This window comes from Corythoichthys intestinalis, chromosome 15, assembly GCF_030265065.1.
Source record: "Corythoichthys intestinalis isolate RoL2023-P3 chromosome 15, ASM3026506v1, whole genome shotgun sequence".
Taxonomy (NCBI): domain Eukaryota; kingdom Metazoa; phylum Chordata; class Actinopteri; order Syngnathiformes; family Syngnathidae; genus Corythoichthys; species Corythoichthys intestinalis.
Window position 1 is genome coordinate 9,888,078 of NC_080409.1, and position 16,213 is coordinate 9,904,290.

A 16,213-nucleotide genomic window follows, 5' to 3' on the forward strand; every position below is an offset into this window, starting at 1 on the left:
CACGCGACGTTGTGTCTTTCTTCAATCTTAATACTTCAGGCCGACCAAAACGAGGATGCAAAAGGTCACCAACGTCGGCATCGGCCTCAGCTTTCTGGTTTACTTGGTTTCGGCCCTTTTTGGCTACCTCACGTTCTACGGTAAGCCGTCTCACAGAGTCGACGTCAAAGCACGCCACCGAAACGACGCCTTGAGAGTCCGAGCTGTTCTCGTCTGCCTGCAGCTCACGTGGAATCTGAGCTTTTGCTAGGCTACGACGCGTACTTGCCACGTGACGTAATGGTGACGACGGTTCGGCTTGCCATACTCATCTCTGTGCTGTTGACCGTACCGCTCATCCACTTCCCTGTAAGTAGCAACGGCTGAATCATGCGGTCTCTCAGTCAAGCACATTGTACAGTGGTACCGGGAGATACGAAAGCTTCAGTATACAAAAAATTCATTTCACGAAAAGTTTTTCGAAGCTTTTTCGCTTCCTATTACGAAAAAAGATTGATCATACGAAAGATAATACAGTAATGGATGATTCCTGCTTGCAGCAATGCAATAATGTAACTACATTTGACTATAAATTTGAACAAACGAAATATGCACACCATATTGTTCATGTATATGAAACAAAACAATACAGTGGTACCTCGATTTACTAAATGAATTGGTTCTGGAAGTAGCTTCGGAAACTGAAAATTCTTTAAGGAGCAGTGTTGTTAATAACGGCGTTAGAATTTAACAGCGTTACTAACGGCGTTATTTTCTTCAGTAGTGAGTAATTATTTAGTTTTCTCATCTTGGCAAGATGAGTCGGGAAAGGCGTGCGTTACTATGTTGGTTGACTGACGCGAGAAGAGTATGAGAAAGAGGGACTCACGGAGACGAGAGAGCAGAGCAGGAGTAGGGAGGAGGCAAGGCAGGGTGACGCCGTTGCAAACGCGATGCTACTATGCTAGGTGGCTCCAATAATACCTGACTGTAGCCGATAGCCTACAAACTATGCCCACATGATGCTTCGGTAGATATCACATATTTACAGAACTAGATGCAAATGACAGACACGGCTGCTTTACCAACATGTATAATAAAAAACTAAATGAGTTAGTAAACAGCCGCCATCTTAAAGCAGAAGACTTCTCAGGAAGGCTCTGTTGTAGAGAATCTTCCTAGCGAACCCAAGTAACTTTTTACCTAAAATGCTCCTAAATCTGGAAAATCTTGACTTAAAAAATCTTTAAATGATGAAATAGTTTTAAAACTTACACATGTCAAAAGTAGACCGAAGGGAACTAATGCATTAACGCAGTGCTTCTCAATTGTTTTCTGTCACGCCCCCCCAAGGAAGACGTAAATGTTTCGCGCCCCCCCAAATTCTGCCGCCACTGTAAATAGTATCATTTGTCTACAATATTACTATTATAAGTACGTCTCTGCCTCACATTGTATCCTTTTTTTTCCTATTAGAGAAAATAACAGAGATAAACTTATAAAGTATAACTTTATTAACATTGTTTTGTTTGTAACAGAAAAGACTTAACGCCCATCAATTTGCCTGAATTAAAAAAAAAAAACTCACATCCAAACTAAAAAATACACTCAAGGTACATTTTTGACCATTTGATACAGAAAAATAAAATGTAATAAAATCAGTAAATAATAACAAATTAAAATTGATTAGAAACATTCACTCATGAGGACAATGTGCCAAAAAATTTGACCGAAAAAACAAATCTGAATAAAAGAAGAAGAAAAAAGTGTCCTTGGACAGGACAGTTTTTATTTTTGCTGCTCACAGTATTTACCTCCTTTGCAATGGTGTGGAGTTAATTTGCAATGAGCATGCTAACAATGCTCACTGGCTTACTGATATAACACTGACAAAGCAGGACGATTGTTGGCAATATTCGGCACGTTTTCACTGAAAAAATCAAGCGGCTTAACAATGAGATTGGGGTCTAATGTCTTTAAGTGGCGTCTTAATTGATTTGGCTTCTGGCTGTCTGCTATAATTATTTTTAGACACAGTAAACAGTGGTCTTTCATCATCACCCACTGTATTAAAAGTCAAAGCTAAAAGGCAAACGGCACGAAAAAAGCGCATTCACGGCGGCCGAGGTAGAACCGTACGTGAGGGCGGTCGTCGTGACGATCCCAAGCCGAAAATGGCACTTCTCGGGTGGCAACGTGAGAACCGGACAAGACAGTGGGTCGCTGCGTGAGTGAGTCCGGTCGGAAAACGGCTTTCGAAAATGGCGGTGGCACACTGCTCTTCATATCTGCTGTCTGTGTGTGCTGAGTGCTCTTCTTAGATCAGTGCTTCTCAATTATTTTCTGTTACGCCCCCCCAAGGAAGACGTAAATGTTTCGCGCCCCCCCCCCCCCCAACTCTCTGCCACCACTGTAAATAGTATCATTCGTCTATATTACTATTATAAGTACGCCTCAGCCTAACATTGTGTCCTTTTTTTTCTATTAAAGAAAAAAAGTAACAGATCAACTTATAATAAAGTATAACTTTTTTAACATTGTGTTGCTTGTAACAGAAAAGACTTAACGCGCATCAATTTGCCTGAAGTTAAAAAAAAAAAAAAAAAAAAAGTCACATCCAAACTGTAAAAATACACTCTAGGTACATTTTTGACCATTTGATACTGAAAAATAAAATGTAATAAAATCAGTAAATAATAACAAATTCAAATTGATTAGAAACATTTACTCTTCAGGACAACGTGCCAAAAAATTTGACCGAAAAACAAAACTGAATAGAAGGGGGGAAAAAAAGTCTTTGGACAGAAGGAAAGTTTTTATTTTCGCTGATTCACCACAGTGCTCACTGGTTTACTGATATAACACTGACAAAGCGGGACGATTGTGACAATTGGCAATATTCGGCACATTTTCGCTGAAAAACAATCAAGCGGTTTATCAATGAGATTGAGGTCGAATGTCTTTAAGTGGCGTCTTAACTGATTTGGCTTCTCCGCTATAATCATTTTTAGACTCAGTAAACAGTGGTCTTTCCTCATTTCCCACTATATTAAAAGTCAAAGGCAAACGGCCCGAAAAAAGCGCATTCTCGGCGGCCGAGGTAGAACCGTAGGTGAGGGCGGTGGTCGTGACGATCCCAAGCCGAAAACGGCACTTCTCGGCCTGACACGTGAGAACCGAAGAAGACAGTGGGTCGCTGCGTGAGTCCAGCTCTGCATGAGTCTCTTCCGTGTGCTCTTGCTTACTTTAAAAATACTGCACGCACTTTGAAAATGAGAGCGCCACTGCCACCCACGGAGTGGATGTGCAAGTACACTTTATTCTAGTACGGCAAAAAAAAAAAAAAAAAAAAAAGCATGTTCCCCGAGGTCACTCGCGCCCCCCCTGGCATCGCTCTGCGCCCCCCTGGGGGGGCGCGCCCCACCATTTGAGAAGTACTGCCTTAGATCAAAAATACTGCGCGCACTCTGAAAATGAGAGCGCCACTGCCACCTACAGTACTGAGTGGATGTGCATGTACACTTTATTCCAGTACGGCAAAAAAAAAAAAAAAAAAAAAAAAAACATGTTCCACGAGGTCACATGCGCCCCCCATGGCATCGCTCTGCGCCCCTCCAGGGGGGCGCGCCCCACTATTTGAGAAGTACTGCATTAACGGGACCAATTTTAACAACTTTAACGGTTGCTTCACAACATTAAATGACTTCCACACATAGCAAAGTTTACTATCTAGTTATCGCAATATCCGCAATACCCCTGTGTCTAGTTAACTTTAGGGTAAAGAATTGGGCAAGGGCCATTTGTCCCCCCCCCAAAAAACCTTTAAACTTCACATTGTGTGACCTGTTTTTTTATTTATGTTTTGTTTTGTTTTGTTTTGTTTTGAGAGAAAAAAAACCATGAAAATTATCACCAGTTACTTTGCCAAGTAAATAATTGCTCTTACATTCAGGTAACTGAGTTACTAACACAATTACTTTTAGGGAGAAGTAATTTGTAACTGTAATTAATTACTTTTTTAAAATAAGATTAACAACACTGTTAAGGAGTGACGAGTTTTCCATGTAAATGCCCTAATCTGTTCTTAGCCCTCCAAAATTCAGACATAAATGTTTTATAAAGCATAAAACTGCATCGAAACATCTAACAAATACATGTTACAATGAGATAATTGCACTACAAACATAAAATGACAGTTGTGCATCATGTAAAAAACGAATAAAAGTTAATACACTCACATAAAGCTGGCGGAACACCTCAAGTCGAATGGAGATACACATATACACATACAGTAGAGAGCCATCTGAGTTAATTGGATGCCAGGAAGATGCTAGGCAGTAGCCAATGGCAGAGCAGCTATACACTGCTGGCCAAAAGTATTGGCACGCCTGCAATTCTATCAGATAATGCTCAACTTCTCCCGGAAAATGATTGCAATTACAAATGCTTTGGTAGTTATATCTTCATTTATTTCGCTTGCAATGAAAAAACACAAAAGAGAATATCATTTTACACAAAACTTCAAAAATGGGCCGGACAAAAGTATTGGCACCCTTTAAAAATCTTGTGATGCTTCTCTAATTTGTGTAATTAACAGCACCTGTTACTTACCTGTGGCACATAACAGGTGGTGGCAATAACTAAATCACACTTGCAGCCAGTTAAAATGGATTAAAGTTGACTCAACCTCTGTCCTGTGTCCTTGTGTGTACCACATTGAGCATGGAGAAAAGAAAGAGACCAAAGAACTGTCTAAGGACTTGAGAAGCAAAATTGTGTCCATCTCCAAAGACCTGATTGTTCTGATGTCTACCATGCGCAGTGTCATTAATAAGTGTAAAGCCCATGGCACTGTGGCTAACCTCCCTAGATGTAGACGGAGAAGAAAAATTGACAAGAGATTTCAACAAAAGATTGTGTGGATGGTAGATAAAGAACCTCGACTAACATCCAAACAAGTTCAAGCTGTCCTACAGTCCGAGTTTACAACAGTGTCAACCCATACTATCCACCGGCGTCTGACAGAAAAGGGACTTTATGGTAGGATACCCAGGAAAACACCACTTCTGACCCAGAGACATAAAAAAGCCAGGCTGGAGTTTGCCAAAACTTGCCTGAGAAAGCCAAAAACGTTTTGGAACAATGTTCTCTGGTCAGATGAGACAAAAGTAGAGCTTTTTGGGAAAAGGCATCAACAAAGAGTGTACTGGAAAAAAAACAAGGCCTTCAAAGAAAAGAACACCGTCCCCACAGTCAAACATGGAGGAGGCTCACTGATGTTTTTGGTGTTGCTTTGCTGCCTCTGTCACTGGACTGCTTGACCGTGCGCATGGCATTATGAAGTCTGAAGACTACCAACAAATTTTACAGCATAATGTTGGGCCCAGTGTGAGAAAGCTGGGTCTCCCTCAGAGGTCATGGGTCTTCCAGCAGCACAACGACCCAAACACACTTCAAAAAGCACTAGAAAATGGGTTGAGAGAAAGCACTGGAGTGTTCTAAAGTGGCCAGCAATCAGTCCAGACCTGAGTCCCATATAACACCTGTGGAGAGATCTGAAAATGGCAGTTTGGAGAAGGCACCCTTCAAATCTCAGAGACCTGGAGCAGTTGGCCAAAGAAGAATGGTCTAAAATTCCAGCAGAGCATTTTAAGAAACTCATTGACGGATACCGGAAGCGGTTGTTCGCAGTTACTGTATTTTGTCTAAAGGTTGCACTACCAAGTATTAGGCTGAGAGAGGACTTTTGTCCGGCCCATTTTTGGGGTTTTGTGTAAAATGATAATTTTAAAATGTTTTTCATTCTCTTTTGTGTTTTTTCATTGCAAGCAAAATAAATAAAGATATTACTACTAAAGCATTTGTATTTGCAATCATTTTCTGGGAGAAATTGAGCATTATCTGACAGAATTGCAGGTGTGCCAATACTTAGCCATCAGTGTATTTTACAGTCAGAAACTGGGAACTACAAATAGTATTTTTGCCACTCCTATCCTGAAATTTCTTTCGTAACAAGGCAATATTTTCCCGTTGAGGCATGTCGTAACTTGAAAACTCCGTTTGTAAAGATGTTTGTAAGTAGAGGTACCACTGTATAACCACAAGGCACAAACAGCGAGATGAAATAGCTAGCAAGCAATGGCTGCCGAAGTTAGTGTTTTAGCACTCTGTGTTTGGTATGAGCTCGAGTGGTCCTATGATAACATCTGTAGAACGAGCTGGAACCTAACAAAATAGTTACATTTAAGCGCCACCAGGAGCCGACCAATTACAAATAAATACAGGCAATCGGTGAACATGACAGCAAATTAAATCGAGCGCTTTAGGTGAGTTGGAACAGATTAGGTATCTACAACTGTATTACTATCATTCTGCTAGTTTTAGTATGCCTTTTCTCATTTTTTTCCACTGATTCAAACTATTCCAACTTCACGTGTCACATAGGCCCTTTAAACAGCATTTGCTATTGTGATATCATACAGATATTTTTTCCCTTTAGTTGCTGAAGTGTGATATGTGTTGTGTTCACGTTTTCCAGGCTCGTAAGGCCGTGATCTTACTACTCCGTGGGGATCGGCCCTTTTCCTGGCTGATCCACGTCGCCGCAACTGTGCTCATTCTAGGAGTGGTGCTCCTGCTGGCCATCTTTGTGCCAGATATCCGAAATGTGTTTGGAGTAGTGGGTAGGTCACGTTTTTCCATTTTGTGACAAAGTTAGGTACAGTGCCTTGCAAAAGTATTCGGCCCCCTTGAATCTTGCAACCTTTCGCCACATTTCAGGCTTCAAACAGGAATACATATGAAATTTAATTTTTTTGTCAAGAATCAACAACAAGTGGGACACAATCGTGAAGTGGAACAACATTTATTGGATAATTTAAACTTTTTTAACAGATAAAAAACTGAAAAGTGGGACGTGCAATATTGTTCGGCCCCTTTACTTTCAGTGCAGCAAACTCACTCCAGAAGTTCAGTGAGGATCTCTGAATGATCCAACGTTGTCCTAAATGACCGATGATGATAAATAGAATCCACCTGTGTGTAATCAAGTCTCCGTATAAATGCACCTGCTCTGAGATAGTCTCAGGGTTCTGTTTAAAGTGCAGAGAGCATTATGACAACCAAGGAACACACCAGGCAGGTCCGAGATACTGTTGTGGAGAAGTTTAAAGCTGGATTTGGATACAAAAAGATTTCCCAAGCTTTAAACATCTCAAGGAGCAATGTGCAAGCCATCATATTGAAATGGAAGGAGCATCAGACCACTGCAAATCTACCAAGACCCAGCCGTCCTTCCAAACTTTCTTCTCAAACAAGGAGAAAACTGATCAGAGATGCAGCCAAGAGGCCCATGATCACTCTGGATGAACTGCAGAGATCTACAGCTGAGGTGGGAGAGTCTGTCCATAGGACAACAATCAGTCGTACACTGCACAAATCTGGCCTTTATGGAAGAGTGGCAAGAAGAAAGCCATTCCTCAAAGATATCCATAAAAAGTCTCGTTTAAAGTTTGCCACAAGCCACCTGGGAGACACACCAAACATGTGGAAGAAGGTGCTCTGGTCAGATGAAACCAAAATTGAACTTTTTGGCCACAATGCAAAACGATATGTTTGGCGTAAAAGCAACACAGCTCATCACCCTGAACACACCATCCCCACTGTCAAACATGGTGGTGGCAGCATCATGGTTTGGGCCTGCTTTTTTTCAGCAGGGACAGGGAAGATGGTTAAAATTGACGGGAAGATGGATGCAGCCAAATACAGGAATATTCTGAAGAAAACATGTTGGTATCTGCACAAGACCTGAGACTGGGACGGAGATTTATCTTCCAACAGGACAATGATCCAAAACATAAAGCCAAATCTACAATGGAATGGTTAAAAAATAAACGTATCCAGGTGTTAGAATGGCCAAGTCAAAGTCCAGACCTGAATCCAATCGAGAATCTGTGGAAAGAGCTGAAGACTGCTGTTCGCAAACACTCTCCATCCAACCTCACTGAGCTCGAGCTGTTTTGCAAGGAAGAATGGGCAAGAATGTCAGTCTCTCGATGTGCAAAACTGATAGAAATATACCCCAAGCGACTTGCAGCTGTAATTGGAGCAAAAGGTGGCGCTACAAAGTATTAACGCAAGGGGGCCGAATAATATTGCACGCCCCACTTTTCAGTTTTTTATTTGTTAAAAAAGTTTAAATTATCCTATAAATTTTGTTCCACTTCACGATTGTGTCCCACTTGTTGTTGATTCTTGACAAAAAATTAAACATTTATATCTTTATGTTTGAAGCCTGAAATGTGGCGAAAGGTTGCAAGGTTCAAGGGGGCCGAATACTTTTGCAAGGCACTATGTATTCTGAACCTATCATTTAGCCATCAGACAATCAGTTGGTCGATCAATAGGGGTCAATTTCATTTCAATTTCAAGTTTGGGGTACACCATATAACACATATTTTGTTCCCAGGTTTTAAGTTGTATTTCCTAGTTTGTTTCATCACTTTGACATGTAAAAACACCTTTGTTTCCTAAAAAGTTTGGATTTGTGGTCACAACTTTGAAATTCTATTTTCCACTTTTCTTTACTGTTGTAGTTTCTAATGCTTTTACATATACAGTATATGAACAGTGTATCACAAAAGTGAGTACACCCCTCGCATTTCTGCCGATAATTAAGTATATCTTTTTGTGGGACAACACTGACAAAATGACACTTTGACACATTATAAAGTAGTCTGTGTACAGCTTATATAATAGAGTTAATTTATTTTCCCCTTAATGTAACTCAAAATATAGCCTTTAACTCATTCACTCCCAGCCATTTCCACCGGAGCAAGGCCCTTCGCTCCCGGCCGTTTTACTGGATTTTGACTGATTTTGGAAGGCCCACAGAAAATTATGTTCTATTGCTATATAAACATGGAACCCACAAAAAGAAAGATTAGACTCTCTTCTTTCAGCAGAAAAAAAGTTAGTTTGTTTCTTTTTACATTCTTTAGAAATCAGCATCAGAAAATAGCTTGGTTTGAGCAATTTTCCAATTTCTGATGAAAAAAATAGAGAAACTGAGCTTTTTGTAAAAGCATACATTTCAAACATAACTTTGACTTATACACAGCTATTTTTTGCTTTAGTTACAGCCCAAACATCTGAATAGTGTTTTCTTTTTACAAAATAAGATAAACAACAAGACAAATAGAGCTTTTGATAGTAAAGTAACAATTTATTTGCACATAACTAACTGAAAGAATACGCTGTTCTGGCCGCGACAGCCGGTTAAACTTTTCCCTCATCACTGTCTGTTTCATAAAGATGAATTTTTTTTTCTTGTCTCTGCGGGCTCTGCTCGCGAGCAGCAAGGACTCAAAGGCATCGTCCGCTGAACTAGTGGTCCCGGTCGTTCTGCTCGGTTGTCCAGCGCCTGGCATCCCGGGTGTCCTACCAGTTGTTCTGCCCGGTCGTCCGCCGCCTGGCATCCATTCGGTCGTCTTCCGCCGGCGCCCGGCCGTGCGGCTTGGCCATTCGTTGCAGTTGAATCGCGTTGCGGGTCTTACCAAATGCGCTACTGCCCTCCAGTGGCCAGTTTTATTGCTTTAAAATGGATTTTTACATTTTTTGTGCTTTGGAGCTAAATTGAATCACGACCCAGAGATGTCTTTTTTGGGAAAAAAAAAAGTCTTTGGGACACTGAAACAATTAAAAATAGAACGTATTTATACGTTTTTGGGAGCAAATGAGTTAATATCTAAAAAAGCCCGCAAACAGTTTGCTGAAGACATGGCAACAAAGTACATGGATTACTGGAACCATGTCCTATGGTCTGATGAGACGGGCGGGCTTTCTTGTGTACCGTCTTCAGAAGAGGCTTCCTCCTAGGGTGACAGCCATGCACACCAATTTGATGTAGAGTGCGGCGTACGGTCTGAGCACTAACAGGCTGAACCCCCACCTCTTGAATCTCTGCAGCAATGCTGACAGCACTCCTGAAACAAGTCACGTGACATTTTGGAGGGAAAATGACAAGCAGTACTCAATTTGGATATTTAAGCATGTACGTTTTTTCAAAGGGGGTACTCACTTTTGCTGCCAGGGGGTTTAAATATTAATGGCTATATTTTGAGTTATTTTGAGGGGAAAATAAATGAACTCTATTATATAAGCTGCACACAGACTACTTTTTGATTGTGTCAAAGCGTCATTTTGTCAGTGTTGTCCCATGAAAAGATATACTTAAAGCGGAAATGTGATGTAAGGTTGGCCAGCCATGTTTTTGAATAATATCAATGGCTAAACAGTTATAAGCATATTTTCGTTATTTTTTTTAACGCAACCCTTCCAGATTCTTTGTTTAACCCATAGCAACGCCCTTGACAACGAAAATGCTTTTCTTCGACAATCTTCGGAAATTACGTCACACGGTGCGAGGGAAGTCCGCCATAGAACAGTATTGTTTGTTGCATTGCTTCTCGGTGAGATGCCACGGCGGTGTGTGGCGATGTTTTGTTCTCACTCAAACGAAAAGTTGTATGAGTGGCCAAAGGATAGCAGGGCACGTAAATGGACATCTTTTGTTCGCACGAAGCGAATGAATTTCACGCCATCATCGAGTAGTGTTCTCTGCTGCAAACACTTCAAAGATGCCTGCTTCCTTAACCGGTCTGCTAATGATCAAGGATTTGCCAAAAAGTGTGATTTTTGGATAGATGACTGATGACTTTGTCAAAGCAGAGCTGCCAACTGTTGTGGAATGAACAGTATAAGCTAGCGACGTTAGCCGAAAGTTAACTCGTGGCAATCCCCGATCATAGTTGTTGTTGCGTTCGCTAAGTTAAGTGTATTTAAATTGTGCGTCATCTACGATCTTGTCCGAAAGGGTTAATCCACTGTCAATCGGGAAAGGGGTGTGGATGTGCATATAAGCGGGTCGGCGTCACAGTAATTCACGGTCACGTTGCCGTAAGAGACACACACCGCCGGTGAGTTTGTGCACATTTATTTGTATTTGTATTATGTATTTCCACCTTCATGCTTCAAGCATTGCATTGCATTTGTACGGTTCGGCGTTTCTTTCACGGTGATCACTTGATAGCCTTCTAGTTTGTGCGAATCAGCGAGCGTGCAGTTCACGCAGTGGATAATGGGAAATGTAGTCTCGGGACAACACTGAAGTGGTGCTTTGTAATCTGTTCGCTTGTGTGAAAATACTACATTTCCTCACGCCATTAGACGCCACTTCCTGCCGAGAGCCCCTGTTTGTACTGTTAGCTCCTTGTGTTAATAAATAAACAAAGTTGTCAGCTCGCGTGTGTTCGATACATTTGTAAACAAAAAGCTCATAACAAGACACTATGCACGATCCGTTTAAGAGACGCTGGAGTAGTAGGAGGCGAGGAGGAGATCAGCGAGAAGCAAAACTTCGTGGTCGAATGTGGCGGCAGTCTGCTATTATTTTGTTTTCTTATTGTTGCCACAATAAAGTGGAGAAAGCCATCAACGACTCATCGCCTTCTTTCCCCCCAACGTTTTTAATATTATTATTTTATATGCACGAGAGCTGCCGGATCTGCCAAAATGAACATGAAGTCGGATTTTTTTTTTTTTTAACAATGTCTTCAGATAGACAAAAACATAAAATTATGTGCAAATGCCTGCATCTTCAAATCATGAAAATAATAACAGCCTATATCTTACCAATCTTGTAATCTCGATGTGTCTTGTATCCATTCCATGTCAGGTAGTCTAGGCACATTGTTTGCATCCTGATTAGCGTCTGGCTAATACATGTTAGGTCCAACATAAAATTCCAACCTCCACTTCTTTCTCCAACTCTTCAAAAACTTGGATCTCCTCCCTTGCGCTCGATCTATCGCTTATATCGCTGTTTGAATCATTGTTTGAAGGGCGGCCGTATTTATGGAGCTGCCATCGCTGTTCCCAGTGTGACGTATCACTTCCGGGTTCATCCCCTTTCAGGCTCAAACTTCGGAAACGCGATTATTTTGTCAAATATACAACATGTAAATTATTTTTTCATGCTTTATTTGTTGGACAATGTTTAATTACTTTAATTGTGACCCTATTTGGCATGTTATGAAATTACTTCACATTTCTGCTTTAAATATCTGCAGAAATGCGAGGGGTGCACTCACTTTTGTGATACACTGTACATTATCCTCCTTATTTTCGAGACTTAGATTGACCTGGAACAAGAAGAAATTACATTTAACAAATATTTTCTGCATAACAAGATATGAAATCGGATTTTTTTTAATACAGCCCCTAATCTTATCAAAACAAAACTTTTACCTTTTTAGTGGAACTTTTTCATTTACCTTAATTTTCAGACTAAAAGCCGCTACTTTTTTCCCTCATTTTGACTCCTGCGTCTTATTGTCCAGTGCGGCTTATTTGTTGATTTATTTGGGTAAAGACGTAACACTTCATTTGACAGCGGCGTCATAAGACTGTCATAAGACCGTCATAATTATGACATGACACTGTCATGAGCATTAATGAATGCTTATGACAGATGTCATTAGGTGTCATCCAGAAAATTTTGGCGCTAACTCTATTTATGTCCAGGTTGGATCTTTTACATGTCCGCGGCGCATTTGCTACCGGGCCGCACAGAAATAATAATTTATTAATGACCGCATTTTGGCCGAATTAACCCTGTGCCCCTGCTTAACACTCCAATATCCATGTCTACTCTAGATATAATACTACAGGATAGATAACACTGTCGTCACAGAAATCCATTGATTGGACTGCTAGCATTGCATCTTGTTTTGTGTATATAATATATCTATGTGCGCTTGTCCTGGATAATAACGTATTACTAGGGCGCGGGCGCAGCACATTTGTTCCCGGAAATAATTAGCCCCCACACGAGCGAAGATGACTGGAAAACAGACTTCTTTGGAGATATTTTTTACGGCGAAAAGGGCACCTGACGAGCCAGAAGATGAGCCTACAACCTCGAAGACCCACGAACTGCGAAGGAGTGGATTCATTACCCATTTGTGAATAAACCGAGTGATTCGAGCATGTCTGTGCAGCAAGAGGATCTGCTTGGAGAGATCGCAAATGACGGCGACCTTAAGCGTACATTTGAGACAACAACTCTACCGAGGTTCTGGATTAAAGTCATTCCGGAATATCTTGACATCGCTACGAGAGCATTGAAAACCTTGCTACAATTTCCAACATCGTATCTTTGTGAAGAGGGCTTTTTAATTAATGCATAACGACAAGGCGAAGCCGTTAATGGTTAGAGAGCGGTGTGCAGTTGTTGTTTGCAGCTAACATGGCAGGATGTATCTGAGGAGAACTTTTCTACACGTCCTCTCATGATCAAACTTAAGTCAATATTCCTTTCCTTAAAGTTTGTAGTGTTTACTTTGGAATCGCTGCATTTGCGGCCATGCTTAACGTTACGAGCATGCACAGAACGGCATCGTTGCAATTTCTGATGGGTTGCAAAATTTGTCAGAACACCGGTCCGTGAAAAAAAGACCCAAATAACACCGGTCCATGGTGCAAAAAAGGTTGGGCACCCCTGTTTTACATTACATGCTTATGACATGACATCTGGTGGTGATGTTATTTCGTCCCTACCAATGTTGAGACTAAACCTACGCCCTTCGTGGTTATTAATATTCCCCAAAATCAACAGGAAGTGACCAATGAACAGAAAATGGCCTGGAAATGCCCTATAATTAAACAGAAATGTACAGAAAGTGACACTGAGATACCCCAAAATGTACAGTAAGTCACCCTTAAGTACCCTGTTATTACAAGGATGGCTCAAAACTAACTCTTTGGCTTCCCCTGACGACGATAGACGTCCAATTGACTTAAACTGGGACTGGCTGTACATGTATGCGAAAATACCCCTCCAAGTAAAAATGGATTAGACGTCGAGCGCTGTCAAAGGCAGCCAGCGAATGGCCAAAAATGAACTGCTCCGGCTCGCATGAGATCTAATTTCCATGAGTTTGACTCCATTTAACGATGCGTGGTTTTGTACTGTAGTTGCAACTTTTGCTCATACTTATTTAATAGTGCGGTCAAGCAGTTATTATCACGCAAGTTTTCGTCTTTGTTTGCCAGGATCGACGACGTCCAGCTGTCTCTTGTTTGTCTTTCCCGGCCTCTTCTACCTCAAGATTAGCCGCCAGCCTTTCCCCTCTTTTGACTTCATCGGGGTAAGTATCCGCTCTTCACGGCATTCGTTTCGGACAATGCCTTTCATGCTAACGTTGTGTTTGTAGGCGCTGAGTCTGGTGGTCTTTGGTTTAATCATGGGCGTTATCAGTTTCTCCATCATTATCTTCACATGGATACAAAGTTCCGAATAGGTTCCTAGAAAAGAGCGAATTATACCAAAGGACTTGATGGATGAAATAAAGGAAAAGCTGCGTGCCATTCTTTGCCGCCTCAAGATTTGTATTTTGATCTAAAGTTGTCATAGTGCATGGGAATCCAGCACAAAATCAGTTGTTTTTTTTTTGTTTTGTTTTGTTTTGTAATTACCTCGCCATTTTTATAAGGGATCATTTTGTTTACAGTCTAACATTGCATTTTTGAAATTTGCACATTTCAAATCAAGTGTATTTACTAAAAGATTTGCCTTGATTGGGACGTACTGCTTTATCAAACGTTGCACATGTTATTGAGAAATTTTGATTGCCTGCTACTTGGAGTAGTACTCGATTGTACTGTAAGTGTTTACTATGCAACTTCAAATGTACTCTACTGCCCGTCAAAAAAGACTCAATAAAAGGATGAAATGTGTTAAGTATGTCACTTTCTTGCGTGATTTTATCAGATTTGTGTTACGCATCAGTCAGACGGCTTTAATTGGGAGGTGCAATTTAGACGGCTTTAATTGGGAGGTGCAATTTAGATTTCAATTAGTTTTTTTTTTTTTTTTTTTTTTTTTTTTTAATACACTGACACATATGTTTACAAAATATGGAATACTAGTGGTGTGAAAAATATGAATAGCTTCATAAATTTGAAGTTTGCATGTTTGTGTGTATATACAGTGAGGAGCAGAAGTATTTGCAGCCCTTGTGATTTTGCAAGTTCACCCACTTAGAAAATTAGGTAGAGGTCTGAAATTTTAATCAAAAAACTTACATTGTATGATTTTTCAATTATTCATTTGTAATTTACTGGGGTTCATAAATATTTGTACCCCTGAGAAAATCTGTGCTAATTAGTGCAGAAGCCTTTGTTTGCAATTACAGAGGTCAGAAGCTTTCGGTAGTTATTCACCAGGTTTTCACATACATATGAAAACAGGGATTTTGGCCCATTCCTCTACACAAATCTTCTCTAGATCTGTCAGGTCTTGGGGTTATTGTTGAAAAACACCAGGTTTAAGCTCCATCCAAAAATTTTCTATTGGATTGAGGTCTGAAGACTGGCTAGGTCACTCCAGAACCTTGTAATGCTTTTTACGCAGCCACTCCTTGGTCAGCTTGGCTTTGTCTTTGGTCATTGTGATAATGTACCTCATGTCTGAGGTACATTATCAGTCATGTTTAGCCTTTTCCATTTTCTAACAATTGCTGCTACTGTTGATTTATCCTCACCAAGCTGCTTTCCAATTGTCCCATAGCATTTTCCAGCTTTGTGGAGCTCAACAGTTTTTTCTTTGGTGTCTTTCGAAAGCTCTCTGGTCTTGCCCATGGTAGCAGTTGGATTATGACTGACTGTGGAGTGCACATGTGACAATATTGAGCTCAAACGGGTGGTGGGTGGGTGGTTACGCATTGGGTAAAGGCGGACTTTTTTAAGGTAGACTGACAACTCTTTGAGTATCGTAATTATTGTTGATTCTCAGGGGTACACATAATTATGAACCCCAGTAAATTACAACAAATTATTGAAAATCATACAATGTGAGCTCCGGATTTTTTTTTTTTAGATTATGTCTCTGAGTGGAAATGCATCTATGATTTAAATTTCAGACCTCTACCTATTTTCTAAGTGGGTGAACTTGCTCCTCACTATATAAATGTATGCATACAGTGGGGCAAATAAGTATTTAGTCAACCAATAATTCTCCCACTTGAAAATATTAGAGGCTTGTAATTGTCAACATGGGTAAACCTCAACCATGAGAGACAAAATGTGGGGGAAAAAACAGAAAATCACATTGTTTGATTTTTAAAGAATTTATTTGCAAATCATGGTGGAAAATAAGTATTTGGTCAATACCAAT

At 40.5% G+C, this 16,213-nt stretch overlaps 1 protein-coding gene across 1 annotated transcript in view; it reads left to right on the forward strand.

The window, feature by feature from the left end:
* Positions 1–14,795, forward strand: part of slc38a6 (solute carrier family 38 member 6) — a 65,371-nt gene extending 50,576 nt beyond the window's left edge. Inside the window, exons 12-16 of the mRNA XM_057859575.1 lie at positions 40–140; positions 224–348; positions 6,518–6,662; positions 14,092–14,186; positions 14,253–14,795. Of these exons, the coding sequence (XP_057715558.1) occupies positions 40–140; positions 224–348; positions 6,518–6,662; positions 14,092–14,186; positions 14,253–14,339 (553 nt within the window). The 3' untranslated portion in view covers positions 14,340–14,795. The remainder of the gene's footprint in view (positions 1–39; positions 141–223; positions 349–6,517; positions 6,663–14,091; positions 14,187–14,252) is intronic.
* The last annotated feature ends 1,418 nt before the right edge of the window (positions 14,796–16,213 follow it).